Raw genomic sequence first — 15517 nt, 5'->3', positions numbered from 1 at the left:
AAATAATTTGGCAAGTCAAGGTGTGGTTTTACCTAATTAGAAGGTACTAGTTAATTTAGATTAGATGGGTAGTGGGAAACTGGAGGACTTTGCATAAAGGGCTGAAAGAATTTATTACGTTACCCAGGGTAGAAATGACCAGAGGTTCTGGGGTTTTACTGTGTATTAAATGAGTTAACATTTCAGGTAATGAGAGACCCAAACACCAAGCGCTCCAGAGGCTTTGGGTTTGTCACATATGCCACTGTGGAGGAGGTGGATGCAGCCATGAATGCAAGGCCACACAAGGTGGATGGAAGAGTTGTGGAACCAAAGAGGGCTGTCTCAAGAGAAGTGAGTGATACTTTTTCCTGCTTCTGACGATTTAGAAGTGTGTCACTAAGTGGACTTCCCATTTGGGGTTCTTAATAAACTTTAGTGATCTTTATTAAGGATACCTTTGCTGATACAAGAAACTTAATTGGGCTTTTTCATATTAGGATTCTCAAAGACCTGGTGCCCACTTAACTGTGAAAAAGATTTTTGTTGGTGGCATTAAAGAGGACACTGAAGAACATCATCTAAGAGATTATTTCGAACAGTATGGGAAAATCGAAGTGATTGAGATCATGACTGACCGAGGCAGTGGCAAAAAGAGGGGTTTTGCTTTTGTAACATTTGATGACCATGATTCTGTAGACAAGATTGTCAGTAAGTATCCGGGGCATGCTCTTTGCTAGGGGTTCTGAAGTCCGTGTTCTGTTCTAAGCCCTGAGATCGTGTTTTCTTGGTAATTTTTTAGTTCAAAAATACCATACTGTGAATGGCCACAACTGTGAAGTAAGGAAAGCGCTCTCTAAGCAAGAGATGGCTAGTGCTTCATCCAGCCAAAGAGGTGGGTTTATTTGATAATTCTTACAGATAGCTAAGTAATTATAATCTGTATGATTTAACCTTTAACACTTAACCTTTAAAGGTCGAAGTGGTTCTGGAAACTTTGGTGGTGGTCGTGGAGGTGGTTTTGGTGGGAATGACAACTTTGGTCGCGGAGGAAACTTCAGTGGTCGAGGTATGTGTGGTTATAGTTTACCACTAAGAATTAATAGTGAGCCTTGTGGTTCAGTTATCCCTAAAGTTAAATTTTATCTAAGTGTAGTTCTGGCTTCTCAACTAACCAGAAGGTTACATCTTGAGTATAAAATTAAGGGTATAAATTGTGTCTAATTTATATACTTCAAAAATAGTTTAAAATTCTATTTTCTTCCAGGTGGCTTTGGTGGCAGTCGAGGTGGTGGTGGATATGGTGGCAGTGGGGATGGCTATAACGGATTTGGTAATGATGGTAAGTTTATTTTAAGGAGTATATAGGTGAAGTTTCCTTTGGCAACCTTTAGACTAGGTTAGTAAACTAGTGCATGACAAGCTTAGCTCTGATAACAAACAGCATGCTGTGTGCAGGCTTTTAGGCATTACACTTGCACAGGTTTTAATTGTTGAATACTTTTGTCTTATTGAGAAGAATTGTATTCTTGTAGGTGGTTATGGAGGAGGCGGCCCTGGTTACTCTGGAGGAAGCAGAGGCTATGGAAGTGGTGGACAGGGTTATGGAAACCAGGGCAGTGGCTATGGCGGGAGTGGCAGCTATGACAGCTATAACAACGGAGGAGGCGGAGGCGGCTATGGCGGTGGTAGTGGTAGGTATCCAGTGATCCAAGTACTTGGTGCAACAGCTAGATTAGCCCTTTAGAGTTTACAAGGGGATTTGATGCTCTTAAAAAGCATTTTGTGGTACAATGCATGGTATTCTTTTTTAATGGGCTTGCTAATGCTACCTCCTCCTAGCTTTAAGCTGGGGCCGCCTCACTCCCAAGATAGATAGATGGTTAAGTGGATAGCGGTGTCTTTAATCAGAATTAGATTAGCTTCTAGCAGGATTTAATATTTCAACTCCTTTGGGATCTTAGGCACTTAGTTGATATATCCAGCATGTGTTTGTAGTGCCCTCGATGGGTAGTAGCCTTCAAGGCTATAGACCATATGCTGTTAACCCCATGGTAAATTGGGTAAACCTTTTAAAGCGTAGTGGATTACTCAGCTGAGTGCCTTGCCCAGAAAAGGATGAAACAGATAATGAAATGTTGGAGTCATCAGAGTTTGGGAGGAAGGCAAGCAGAACATGCAGCTTTTTTGGCTCTGAGGACTAAATAGCATTCACAACTGCCATCTTCAAGTAGCAGATAAAGGCCCTCTTCTCGTTCCTAGGAAGCAACTTTGGAGGTGGCGGAAGCTATAATGATTTTGGCAATTACAACAATCAATCCTCAAATTTTGGACCCATGAAAGGAGGCAATTTTGGAGGCAGAAGCTCTGGCCCTTATGGTGGTGGAGGCCAATACTTCGCCAAACCACGAAACCAAGGTATTGTATATATGCAGTGTTGAAGTGCTAGCTATCTATAGCTAGTTCTAGTAAAAAATACTAATTTTTAGGTAATGTTTGTATAGTAGTGAAACGCTGACAGTTCAAAGCTTTTAGGAAATTTAAGTGGTAGGTATGTGCAGTCAAATTGGGAAAGTCAAGTGAGCTCAAACTCTGGAAAATCTGGACATCTCTTGCCCCCAGTATAAAAAATCTTGTTGACATTCCAAAGATTAACAGGGACATACTCTCTTCTTAGGTGGCTATGGTGGTTCCAGCAGCAGCAGCAGCTACGGCAGTGGCAGAAGATTTTAATTACTGCCAGGTAAGTAACCACCTTTTTATCTTTCAAGTTAATTTTTATAAATGATAATGAACCCAGTAACCCTAATGTAGCTGAGCAGTGCAAAGTAGTTAACATTATAATTGCAGTAAAATTTTGGATATTAAGTTAATATTCAGATCAGCAAAATTTGTGGGAAACAAAACTTGCTATTGGATTGTAGCCTTGAGTCTTAATATGTTTAGATTAACAACTTTATTCCATATTGTTCAACAGGAAACAAAGCTTAGCAGGAGAGGAGAGCCAGAGAAGTGACAGGGAAGCTACAGGTTACAACAGATTTGTGAACTCAGCCAAGCACAGTGGTGGCAGGGCCTAGCTGCTACAAAGAAGACATGTTTTAGACAATACTCATGTGTATGGGCAAAAAAACTCGAGGACTGTATTTGTGACTAATTGTATAACAGGTTATTTTAGTTTCTGTTCTGTGGAAAGTGTAAAGCATTCCAACAAAGGGTTTTAATGTAGATTTTTTTTTTGCACCCATGCTGTTGATTGCTAAATGTAATAGTCTGATCATGACGCTGAATAAATGTGTCTTTTTTTTAAATGTGCTGTGTAAAGTTAGTCTACTCTGAAGCCATCTTGGTATACTACCCCAACAGTGTGAAGTTAGAATTCCTTCAGGGTGATGCCAGGTTCCATTCGAAATTTATTTGCAACCTGCTTGGGCACAGAAGCCATTGTCTCCACAAACCTTGGTGTAGTTGAACTGACAGTTAATGTGTTGTGACCTGGAGTTCACCATTAAAAGGTCACCCAAGCAAAGTCCTGGAGTTTATTTGGTTATTAATATGATTGTTGGCACATCCTATGCAATATATCTAAATTGAATTATGGTATCAGATAAAATTATAGATGGGATTAAAGCTTGTGTATCATCCATTATCATGTGTAATCAATAAACGATTTAATATTCTCGTGAATGGAATGACAACTGTATGGATTTGGGACTGGCAGAGCTTTGGACTTCCCTACCCACTACCCCTCATAATGTTGAATGCTTCTATCACAATTCAAGTTCAAAACTCTGCCAGAGAATAGAAACCAGCTGCTGGCTAATGCCACCCCATAAGTCCACAGATTAGAAGTGTTTGGGAGACCTTTTTAAACTGACCAGCACCAGTAAGAATATCTTATTTTTAATACAAAAACAGGCTTACATTAAAGGAAAACAGCAGTTTTACTTGGTTCTGGTGGGTGGGTCCTATAGAGGTTTATAGATAAACTATACTATTGAATCTGTTTGGACATTAAAATTATGGAGATGGTGAGGAACCTTATTATATTCATGTTAACTGCAGTTTTCCTTTAAATACGGTACATCACACAACCATCCTAAAATGTTAATTGTATAGAAAATGATTTTTATTTAAAGCCTTTTACAGTTACTTAATATCCAATCATTGTTATTTGTTACATAGGTTCTTTTGAGCCCTCCCTTGGTACCCTCAATTTCAGTGCCATTGTACCTGGTAGCATAGAGAATTGTTTATCACTAGGACTGTGTATTCCATCCCGTGGGTGTGTTACTTGGAAGTTTGGGGAGGAGGGTGGGTGGGGAGTGGGGGGGAGGTGGGTGGGAAAGCATGGTTGATAGTTCCATGAGTTTGATATTGGCTGAGTTTGCAATGGCAGGTGGAACCTTAACTATTGAGGGAGTTTGCAGATACCTCAGGATTCGTGACAATGCCTTGTAAAGATCCAGGAGAGATGTTCAGCTACTAGGAACTGCTAGCAAGTATAGCGCGAATGGCTCCGAGCTCAGACACTCTACAGCTGAGAGTAGACACTTGTGGTATGTGGAGTACAGATAAGCCAGGGGCAGGCCACGGCACGCTCCATGAAAGCTAGGAGGGAGTGAAGTTTCAGTGACCATCGCAAGAAAGGAGGCAGACAAGAGTAAGGCACACCTGACTCTTAGGACTAGCAGTCAGAACCAGGAGGAAAGGTTTTATTGCTATGCTGGTAGGTAAGAACAGATTTTACTTCCATCCATATAGTGTTACCTAAAATCCGGTTTTCTGTTACATTTTCCTTAATGTATTGAGCCAATACTAGTCCAGTTAAGCTGAACTTGGTTTTTCTGGAAATCAATTGCCTTAAATTGACACCCTAGACTTGGCTCCCAAATGAAGGAAGTAAACACTAATTCTACTATGACAATATATTCTTGCCCTTTAATTTTGATTTATTTCATGCCTTCCTTTAATTCATTTCCTTAAAATAATGGCTCAAAGTAATGCATTAGAATCTTCCCCAAAACATGGTGGGAGGGAGGGTGGACCATTAATTTTGGCGGGTGGGGGGATTTACCCGGAGCTGGGACTTGGTCTCAGAAAAGCTAGTTCTAAAGGTTGTTTACTTTTCTAGGGAGGAGTCTGCTATGCTACTCCAGGCTAATCAACTCTTTAAAAAAACAAAACAAAAAAAAAAAAAACACAAAAAAATACAAAAAAATCAGAAACTCATCTGTCCAAATTTATGGCTAAAAGGTAAGCTTTTTATTAACTTAATGATCAGCAAAAGTGCTTGGTATTACCCAAGTAGAGAATGACAAGCTGCCTAAGAACCAAAAAAAAGGGGTTGGGATCCTCCTAGCCTACCATTTTGCCCACAAAATGTCTAAAGCAGTTGGGTTCCCAGTAAACAAAATGAGTAATTGCAGAATCTTTCAAGTGCATATGTAAATACTTCATAACTTTTTTTCTTTCTTTCTTGCAGCAACATCCTTCCTTAATGAGGACAACCTTTATCTGAGCCACTGCCCCTTACTTTCACTGCCATGGGGTTATTAGCTGCTGTGCAGCTTGAATTAATCATTCAGTTTTATGAATGGACTTTTTAATAAAATGCTTTTAACTTGGTTCTGTGTGACTTTTTTCCTTTCATGATAATGGTAAATCAGAATTTTTTAGCGGAGTTGGAAGTCCTTTCCTTTCATTCCTTAACTTAAGCTTCTTGGATCCTTCTAAATAAACAAATAGGTATGTTAAGGTGGGACAACATAAACATGTTTAAAATTACAGGTTGAAATTGAGATGGGGAGAACAATTAGGTTGTTGGGAGTGCTTCCCCCCCCACACACACACACACCTTTCCCAAACTAAAAAGTAAATGATAGCTTATTTGGCCTTTTGGAATGCAAGTGGTTCTACTAATATATAAAATTTATCACAGCAGCAGCATGGTTTAGTGAGATGAAACTGGCTCTTGCTGGCCCACTTAGAAGTAAGCTGTTAACTGTTCCACAAGCCTTTATTGGCCAGCTATCTCTGGCTTCCAAAACATCTGGAACCAGCTAAAGCTGACTGGAGGGGAGGAACAAGTTTTTCAGAAGTAACCCCAAAATTTGGGAGCAGTAATTGAATCCCCCAGCAAATGCTTAAACTTTGCCATCTTCAAGAGAAGATCCAGCCTCAATTTTCAGCTAGTAGAAGGGGTAGGAGGGTGTAAATGTATACGCAGTCTCCATTGCTGTGATTTTTAAGACATGTGGCTTGAAGTTCCCTGGAAGAGGTTTCTCTCACAGTTATGGTTTAGAAGGAAGGCAACTCAGGCCACCAGTGTGCAAAACATTGCTGTTGAAAAAAATGGGGTCCTGCATCTGTCATTCTGCGTATTTCGCTACATGCTTTACACAAATACAAGGTTGATGGTAAGTTCCATAACTTTAGATGATTACCTGTTGCAAGTTTTTGCAACCTCTGGAACAGAACCTAGGTCATACTCCAAAGCTGTTCACCTTTTGCTTTAGTTAGGTATTCAGTTCTGCTTGTATGGTCTTAACCTGCTGCAGTTTATCTGTGGGAGGGGGGCATTTCTCCCCATTATAAAATCCAGTGCCTAGAACTGTACTAGAACCTAGGTGCTCAGCGTTGGGTAAGGGTCAAAATTTGCCTCGGAATTACCACTTGGGAGCTTGCTTAGAAGTGAAATCTTCACTGTCTGATGTCCCTTAGGTGAACAAGTTTCTGAACAGGTAATTCCAGGCACCACCCTTTACAACTTGATTCTGCATTTTCAATTTCTCAAGAAAGTTGACAAGGTGTCTGAACTGTTTTCAGATCTATTAGGAATCAGAAGTTTTAAACTTCATTCCCTAACCCTGCTTTGAGACCACATTTCTGAGAATCTTGAAGCATAAAGACTCCATACCACTTTGATCCTCAGCTGCTTTTCATAGCTCACAACTGAGCATCTATCAGAACTCGAAAGTAAGTTTTCATTGTTGGAGCTAGTAAAGTTGAGTAGAAGTGTAAATAGAAGTAAAATACCCCCAAAGAGGTAATTTGTGTTAATTCAGTGACTGGAAAGATCAGGAACCACCCAACTCCATCCAGGGAGATGAAGGTGTAGTGTCTGAGAAGTTTGGTGGGACTTCGATGTGATAAAGGATTCTAGAACTTAATGCATTCTGCTTCAAGAAAGTAAGAGACCCTAGATCTTTGAGGATCTAGAAAAGGGATGCCCTGAAACGAAGATTGGATAGTGTGTCTAATGTAACCAAGGAGAAGAGTTCACCAAAAGGCATAACCTACTCCACAGGAGAGCAGGTTTTGCCCAGACTTGGGTATGAAGTCCCTCAAAACTGATGCCCAGTCAAATTCTCTCCAATCAAGAGCATCTCTGTCTTCTGAGAGAGCTCTGGCACATCAGGATGAGGACATCCTATAGTAGTAGGCAGGAGGGAGAGAACAGAAAAAAGGCCTGGGGGCATTCTAGACTTTTCTGTGTTCCAAAGACTGAGAAAGGAGAGATCTAAACCTCAGGGACCTTGCACAGAGGGGTACCCAATGCTGGCAGCAATCCCTGCTCTGTAAATAGTGGGCCACCAGGGAGGGTGGGATTTCTCAGATCACCCATGATCTCTGGCTCTGAAAAAGGAAATAAAGGTGGTAAATCACACTGCTCAAGCCCAAATTTCTTGTGTATCTCTCATACAAAGTTGTAGGGGAAAGAAACGAGCTTGGCAGGATTCTCTTCCCACCGCTAACAAGCACTAAACTCTGAGTACTGAGCTTCATCACCCTCTCTTGAGAAGGAAGACACAGTGGAAGGCTATTTGTGTAGAGCGCTTTATATACCAAAGCTCAAACAAGAGGTGGAGGTTGGAGACCTAGGAAGCTGAATCATGGAAAAGAGATTCCAACCTTCCCTCATACACTTGTCTCAAGGCAAGCCTTACTGAATATACCTTGGGTCCTCCAAATGCCAGGTTTCCCATTGTCCCCTTCTGGTCTAGAGAACCCAGCTTCTTCTGGGGAGTACGTTTATCAGAAGGGAATAAAGGAAATCTCCATCACCAGTCCCACCCCTCTGGGCCAGCTTAGTCTGTGGCCTCCATCTTGGTCCCCCGGGGCACCAGGAAGATGGCCCCATCAGCAGCCTGTTGGAGAGCATACTCTTCAGGGGAGTAGCTGTTGCCCGCTTCATCCCGCAGGTGCTGGAAAATGTCACAGTACAGCTCCGTCAGCTGTTGGCGCATGACCTCCAGGGTCCTGTCAGCCTCCCCTCTGGCCCGGAGAAGCCGTTCCCGCTCACTGCCCAGCCGCTCCAGTTCCCGCTCCAACTGCACAATGGTCTCCAACTTTCTCTTGCGACAGTTCTGGGCGGCCACCTTGTTTTTGCCCCGCCGTCGGATGTCCCGGACTAAGGCCAGCTGGCTCTCCGTCAGTGGGTACCGTGCCAACAGCTCGTTAAAGTCATCTACCGGCAAGTTGACAATCTTGTCCGTTGGGAAGGGAATCTTCATGGCCAGGGCCCGACGCTCATCCCGACTCCCCGCCTCCCCCCGTGCAGTGGACTTGGCTCGCACCGGGCCTGAAGAGGGTTCTAAGGCTAAGGGGTTCTCCGCAGGTGGCAAGGCATAGTTAGGGTGGGCCAAAGAGTTGGGCATAAGTGAATAGGGGTACTCCACTGGGTACATCTCTACGTACTCGCTGCGCCGCCGACCAGCCTCTGTCCCCTCCAGCTCAAGAGATTCAGCGTCACTATAGTTGAGAGATAATCCTGAGTCGGATTCTGGGTCTTCTTGGGGCTTGGGGGGCCCCGCTGGCAGCCCAATGTCCAGGAGAGCCAAAGGGTCTGGGAGGGGCTCACTGAGCAGGCCCGAGAGGGTCAGTGGCTTGGAGACTGGGATGGCCATGTTGCCATAGGAGTATGAAGGCTCTGGGACCTGAGATGTGGGTGCTGGAAGCTCATAAGGTGGTGGAGGAAGGGCGAAGCCAGCATCTGGGTGAATTGAGCAGGGGCAGTAAGTTGGGGGTGGCGGGGGCCCAGGATATGGGGCTGGGGCTGGGGCCTCAAATGATGGCTCACTTGGAGCGTTTAGGCCCTGCAAGAAAAGACAAAGGTTTTGGAGACAGCCTGAGGGACAGAAACCAGCTCTTTCTCCGAACGAAGCTGGGTCCTTCTGAAAGACACAGTGAGATAACAGGGGAACAGAAAAGTGCTAAAAATCATTCAAAGCTTCTTGTAAGGTTGTGGTGAAGCTATTTCAATCAGAAAGCAGCTTAAACAGGAATGGAAGTCACTGAGGTCAGACTTGGGAAAGGACTATCTAAGGCTGCAACAATATAGAATCTCCTCCTCCTCAGGAGAAGTTCTTATTGGGTTGAAATGGCACTTCTTCCTTTAGTTCCTTCAGGAAGACAAGAAGTTGTTATCTATGATGACCTCCCCCCGCACCAAACCCTTTCCTGCTGTGGTTATCTAGGGTCAAAGGGTCAAATTCAGACCCTGGCCATCCCCTGGGTTCCCAGCAGAGGGAGCTGCTGAGCAGGAGGAGGGCTCAGGGCAGATCCTGAGGACCCAGGCATTGTGACAGGGGAGAAAAGAGGGGTGGGGTCAGTGGGCAGAGCCAGGTCTGGGGGCTGAGGCACCTTGGGGAGCCAGCACAAGCTCTACCCTTTCCTCTTTGGTCCCTCTCTCCCTGCCCAGGTGCAGAGAGGAGGAGAGAACATGTTGGAAAACAGGGCCCCCAACCCACATGGAGGAGACACCATGCTCCAGCCCAGATGGGACAAAGGCATCATTGTTAGACCAACAGACACCCCTTTGTCCAACTAGCAGGACCCCGTCATAGTCTAACCCCCCCTTCTCCAGGCCCCTGAATTACCGCTCTGCTACCTGAGGGAAAGGGGCCCAGCATCTGAAGACAGGGGGAGGAAATGAGGGAAGAAGATGGGCAGGATTGGAGGAGAGTTCAGAAGGGAAGAAGGTGAGAAAAGAAAGGGGGGGGCAGAAGGTGGGATAGAGAGTTGTGAGCAGTGTGGCCGCCCAGAGAGCTTATACTCCCAGTCAGATCCTTCCTTCCCCACCACTCCTTTCCCCTGCTCTTCCACACCCTTTTCCCCTTCATATTCTGGTCTTCCATCCAGATCTCCCTCCTACTCCAGACCATCCTTGTCCAGTGCCTGGAACATTCCCTGCTTGCTCCAGCCCCCCGCCTCAGGTCCCAGCCAGACTCTGTATTTTTCTGCTCTTCCTTCTCCCAGGTGCCCCCGACCCTGCTCACCTGCAGTTCAGTGATGGACATGATCTCTTGCCAAGTCAACTCCATCTCACCCAGCTCCAGAGCGGGTAACTGTGTCACCCTGTTCCTGCTCTGCTGGGGAGGACACGGGGGCATCCTACTGGGCCAGGGCCTGGTCCCGGGTCCCCAAAGCCCAAAAGGCCCCAGCAACCTGTGTCAAAGGAGAAACAGGTTTAAAAAAGATCTAGGTTAAAGCATGTCCTGCTAGGGGCCAGCAACTTTGTCCTGCCTCCATGGAGATCTCCCAGCAGCCTCAGCTGAGAGAAGGAGAGGCTTCATGCCCCCAGCTCTGTTGTCCTCATCAACCAACTCCTTATGCTACAAAGGCTTTCCCTGCCATGTCATCTCCACCTCACCTGCTGTGGCTGTAGTCAGGTCCTTTGGGAGCACAGTAGGTCTTTACCTACTTATTCAGACAAGGTGCCTTCCCTTTCCCCTTCTTCTTGCTCCCCAAAACTGTATCAGCGGGCAGGGCAGAAATCACATCTTCTGGGGTTGTTTTTCCCCCATTTTCTGGGGCAATTCCGGGGATCACTCCTGCTTTCCCCCTCGGTCCTCAGTTTTCCTCCTCTGTCTCATCCTCCAAGGTTGAGAGTGAGTACTTCAGGATCCCCAAGAAGCGTGTTGTGGGAAGAGCCAAGCAGACAGCCCCTCCCCTTCTCTGAGATACGGCCCAGGCCTGGTGGCTGATAGCAGTTCTGCCTTCTCCTCCTATCCTGACTCTGGGCTCCCCTGCTTGAGCCTGATAAGAGGTTTATCAGCTGGAGGCAGCAGAGGAGGAATGGTCTCTGGAGACACTGGACCTCTGTCCTATGGCCCTACAGGGTCATCCCGGCCATACCCCAACCCACACCACCAGGCTTCCAAGGTTCCTAAGGGCATACAACAACCATAGCAAAGGCTTATTAAGCACTGTCAAGAACTATGCTGATGTTTTACAAGAATTAGTTTGAGACTGATTTTCACAAAGATCCTATAGGGTCCATTCAGAAATTGAGACTCAACCCGATAAAGAGCCAGCATAGGTCTGGAATGTCTACTAGCCGACTCTGCTAGCAGGCAGCAGCCTCTCAGACACCTTCCCATCCCACTTCTGAGTCTCCAGACTCCAAGCCTCTCCTGGCAGTTCACCTCAGTCAGTTCTTCCTGTGGTATCTCTTTTCTTCTGGGGGAGTATCTCTTTGGAGCCTTAAAAACACAGTCCCCTTCAGCACCCCCACCCATGTTTGATCTGGGCTCTAGCTGCCAGTCAGCTACAGAGCAGCCATGTGAGGCTGGGCAAAGCTGTCACACTGCTCTGAGCTTCTGTTTCCTCATTTATAAAACTAGGGAGTTGGAGAAGTCAAACTCAGAGGTCCCTTTCTGCTTGGGCAGCTTACAGTTCTCAGCAAACCCTCACCCCTGTCTTCATCTTCTCCCCTCTATTCGCCCCTCTCCTCATCCCACCTCCCTATTCCTTGACACCCATCTCCCTGCACCTGCTCCCCCAGCCTTCAACAAGAGATGACAAGTAGATTTCGCAGGGACCTCCCAATATCTTCTGGCCAGACACAGCACCCCACCCCTACCATATAAGTAAAGGCAGGCAGGCTGGGAGAGGGAGACACTTAGAAAAGGACAGAGGCTAGGACTGGATGACCTCAAATTGCATGACCTTAGATCACCACAAGGATGGCCTATCACAGCTATCCAATACGAAATTCACTCTTTGACTTAATCCAAAATTAGTAAGGACTGCAAATTATCTTTTGGAAGGAGAATCTCCCTAGCCCTTGCCCCCTACCCCTTTGTTATACTGCCATCCCCAGAGCTGGGAGCTGGTGTAGGCCCAAGAGCTTGGCTCGTGGGCAAAGTGGGTGGGGTGTTTATGTCTGTCCAGAATGCCATTTCAACACCGGAACCCCACCCTCCCCCACCCAGGTTCTGGAGGAAATTGCCCAAAGGCAAAGTGAATGGAGAAGGGGGTTAGGGGGCAGGGACAATGACTCTTGCCTCATAGTCCTTCACACCATACCCCCACCCCGCCCCAACTTTGTCCCTCCTTGTATCTTCCTGGATCTGACTCTTAGGTGCAGTGCAAAGATCCTGCCCTAGGAGGCAGGAGACCAGGTTCTCTGGCCTTCCAAGACCAGGTTCTCTGGCCTTCCAAAAGCATGACTTTGGTCAAATCACTTCCCCATTCAGTCTCTTCCATCAAATGGAGACAGGACCAGAGAAGCTCCATGCTACGGAAGGCAGTACACGGCATCTAGCTCAGGGAGTCGAAAACCTGATTATGCACCGAATTCACCTGTGGTACTTCTAAAAATGCAGGCTCCTGTGAGTACCCCCGCCCCTCCAAGGCCCACTGAATTGAATTCATAAGTGCAGGTACCCAGCAAGCAGCATTTTAACAAGTGCCCTAGTGTTTCTGATGCCAGAGGCCCATCCCACCTTGAAAAATGCTAAACTAGTCCAACCATATGTATTCACAGGAAAGAACACAAAGCCAGAAAAGAGCCTGGCAAATGGTCTCCAGATGCAGGCTTCAGACCCAGGCTTCAGACCCAGGCTAGGCTGGGTTCTAGGCTGTCCTGGTCTCTAAGACTAGAATATCAGCCCCTCCTCATGCACCTTTGGGACAGGGAAATGAGAATCCAGAAGGGTCCCTGTGGGAGGCAGGAGGTCGGAGAAGAGGGAGTTGATGAGAATCTCTAGATCAGCTAGTTCCAACCACCTCTCTCGGGCAGTGGCAAGTTTGCACGGGGCCAAAAGGGAATAGTATGGTTTCCCCTAGATAGTCAGTGGTTGTTGGTGGTCTATGCACCAGGCATAGGCCCCTCTGGACCTTAGGAACCTACTTTCTAAGGATGGGCCTGGGGGCCTGGGTGTCTTGGACTGGGAGCTAGTGGTATAGAGCAGGGAGGACGGCGTAGTCAGAATTGACTCCAACAAAACGTCACAGAGGATGCAGAAACAACAGCTCTTGGGAGACTAGAGCAGGCCTCCCTGTGTCCCTTTTGCTTTACAATAAACAGTTCCCACTTTCCAGTTTAACCTACACTTTGAAGTCACACAGCCCTCTTCCTCCCTACCAACATGTACCAGGTAGGACTGGCGCCATCTCCAGGGGCTATAATCCATCCTCCTTACTCTGATCCTTACTCTGATGGTGCTCCCCAGAAAGCTCTTATCACAGTCTCTGAGTACTCACAGAATGACACAGAGCTTTATATTCAAGAATTCAAGATGAGGACCATTTGTGGGGGTGCCTTGATGGAGAGAACGAGAGAAGGTGCTTGCCTCTGGGATCCTGTTCTGAGGTTTATTAGGTCAACCCACCTCTCCCAGTGTCACCAGGAGCAGTGAAAAGATGGGGAGGGATGAGGGAAACCTGGGGTGTGGAGTGGCAGGTGAGCAAGCTATTTAGAAACATTAGGAACCATCCCCAAAGAGGGAAAGACACATAGAGGTGAAATAGAGAAACAGAACAGAGGAAACCGGAAGAGAGAGGGAGAGTTGATCAGAGTGAGATTTAGTTTCCTGAGGACATACACGACTCAAACAGGTGGATGGGAACAAGGCAGAAAGGAACAAGTTTCTGTTATCCTCATTCGGTCCCTAGAAACCAAACGCCAGTCATTTGGGGGCCAATGACTAGAGACTCCCAGCCCCGGCAGATCTGTTACCTCCCCTCTTCTCTTCCACTGCTATCCAGCCTCCTACTTTCCCAGCTGCAAAGATTTCCAGTCTGAAGGAGCTGTACCGGGGTAGGATGCCTTCTTTTCCCTGTCAGTTCTAGTGAGCTCAACTGCCCAGGCCCAGAAGGAGCAAAGGAGGCAAGACCTCAACAGCTCTGCGCCCACCATCCCATCCTTCTGCCGTGCTCCTCACCCATCCAGGCATCCAGGCATCCAGGGTCTCCAGTTCCTCATCTTCCCCCAAATCCTCCCAGCTGGCCAGTCAGGGCAGCATGATGGAATTGAGTAAAGGAAAGGGGGATACCATAGGCCTAAGATTTTGTCGGCTCCCCCCACCCCTGGGGGGGCACCCTCCTGCTGAAGGGTTACTCAGGGTCACCCCTACCCCCTCAAAGGGGCCTCAGAGGATGACTGGTCTGGTCCCCACCTACAGCCTCTCACCCAAGAATCTCAAGAGTGCTCAATAAGCCATCTAGGTCCTTTTCCAGATGAATTCCCAAAGATGTCAAATTCCCAAGCCAGGGGCAGCCAGGGAAGGCCTGAGGTCTCCTGGGGTGTGCAGAAAGTTGGTCATTTTCTCCCTCTGCCCCTTCCACCTCCCCAGCTCGCCCGTGGGATCCCACTGGAATCGACCTCCCACCCCGCCCCTCAGGCACCTGTGGCAGGGTCCGAGCTGGGCGAGGAGAGAGATGTGGCTCCCGTTGCTGTCTCTGGGGAGGCTGGGCCTGCGCTGACACCTCCTGGGTGAGGATCCCTGCTACCTCTGGAAACGGGGGAGGGCCGCGCTCCGCCCCCGGGCCATTTCTGAGCGCGGAGTGTGGAGGCTCGGCCTGAGCCCTGGGAGCGCCGGGTGGCGCACCAGCCTCCTCTCTGAAGACCTCGGCCTGAGCTCTCCGTCCTTCCTCCAACCCTCCCCTCTCCCCTTGGCCCTCCTCTCCTCCTGCCCCTTCTGGCCAAGAGAGGAAACTTGAGCCCGGTGTGGTTTCTGCCCACACCCCGCCCCCACCTTGCTCCCGGCCAGCGGGGGCACACATGGCTTCCAGCGCCTCTCAGCCCTCCTTCCGAGCCCAGGAGTCCGGCCAGGCCTGCGTTTCTCCCTTGCATAGGATGAAATCCAACCTGGTGGCCCACTCCAAGGTGACCTCTAAACTTCATACAAGTCTAACCTCCTTCCTTCTGCCCCCTTAACTCTCTTAGGGACAGGGAAACTGAGTCATAGCTGCTGAAGATAGGGACCCAATGTCTAGTGTCCCAGCTGTTAAGGCAAGTGGGCTTTTAGGGCATTGCTTTTATTTAAGGAAAGCCTCGGGTCTGGGAGAGAGGGAGGGGAGCTATTTTGGGGAGGAGGGGCAGTGGCTGCTTTGATGTGTCCTTTCACCTGTAGCCTTCTCCCCTCCCCCAGCAGCCTCAGATGTCTTAGGACAAAGACCTCTTTCTTGGCCAGGTTTGTTGTCAGTGTGTGAGGGGAGTTAGGTGTGCACAGGGCGCCCAGCAGGGACAGTATTCACCTCTCTTAAAGGGGGCCCTGGGTGCCCTTTGTCCCCCTTTCTTCCAGGCAGG

At 47.5% G+C, this 15517-nt stretch overlaps 1 protein-coding gene and 1 long non-coding RNA gene across 6 annotated transcripts; one reads left to right on the top strand and one right to left on the bottom strand.

Annotated features, from left to right (window-relative positions):
• The first annotated feature begins 2661 nt into the window (after positions 1 to 2661).
• On the top strand, positions 2662 to 5606 carry LOC125107365 (uncharacterized). Of its 2 annotated transcripts, XR_007129525.1 has the most exons (3): positions 2662 to 2722; positions 5114 to 5235; positions 5465 to 5606. It is a non-coding gene; the product is annotated as an uncharacterized LOC125107365 (long non-coding RNA). The 2 variants fall into 2 exon arrangements; XR_007129524.1 differs by lacking the exon at positions 2662 to 2722 and having other exon boundaries at positions 3171 to 5235.
• A 1653-nt stretch (positions 5607 to 7259) lies between these two features.
• Positions 7260 to 14864, bottom strand: NFE2 (nuclear factor, erythroid 2). Of its 4 annotated transcripts, none has more exons than XM_047742359.1 (3): positions 14614 to 14864; positions 10260 to 10428; positions 7260 to 9077 (listed from the first exon to the last, which is right to left on the bottom strand). In XM_047742359.1, the coding sequence occupies exons 2-3, from the start codon at positions 10371 to 10373 to the stop codon at positions 8070 to 8072; spliced, it is 1122 nt and encodes a 373-aa protein (XP_047598315.1). In that variant the 5' UTR covers positions 10374 to 10428; positions 14614 to 14864; the 3' UTR covers positions 7260 to 8069. The 4 variants fall into 4 exon arrangements, with proteins under 4 accessions (XP_047598315.1, XP_047598313.1, XP_047598317.1 ...); XM_047742357.1 differs by lacking the exon at positions 14614 to 14864 and adding an exon at positions 14151 to 14238; XM_047742361.1 differs by lacking the exon at positions 14614 to 14864 and adding an exon at positions 12750 to 13363.
• Positions 14865 to 15517: the final 653 nt, after the last annotated feature.

Source organism: Lutra lutra, chromosome 8 (assembly GCF_902655055.1).
Source record: "Lutra lutra chromosome 8, mLutLut1.2, whole genome shotgun sequence".
Lineage (NCBI taxonomy): Eukaryota > Metazoa > Chordata > Mammalia > Carnivora > Mustelidae > Lutra > Lutra lutra.
Note: the sequence above shows the minus strand (reverse complement) of the source record. Positions and strands in the feature narration are given on the sequence as shown.

What these genes read in the sequence shown, in the direction of transcription:
- NFE2 (XM_047742357.1), bottom strand. Translation starts at nt 14,191, where the DNA reads ATGAGGAACTGGAGACCCTGGATGCCTGGATGCCTGGATGG. An exon ending in ATGCCTGGATGCCTGGATGG is followed by an intron (nt 10,429 to 14,150) that starts GTGAGGAGCACG and finishes CCTTTGACACAG; the next exon opens with GTTGCTGGGGCCTTTTGGGC. An exon ending in TGTCCATCACTGAACTGCAG is followed by an intron (nt 9,078 to 10,259) that starts GTGAGCAGGGTC and finishes CTTTTCTTGCAG; the next exon opens with GGCCTAAACGCTCCAAGTGA.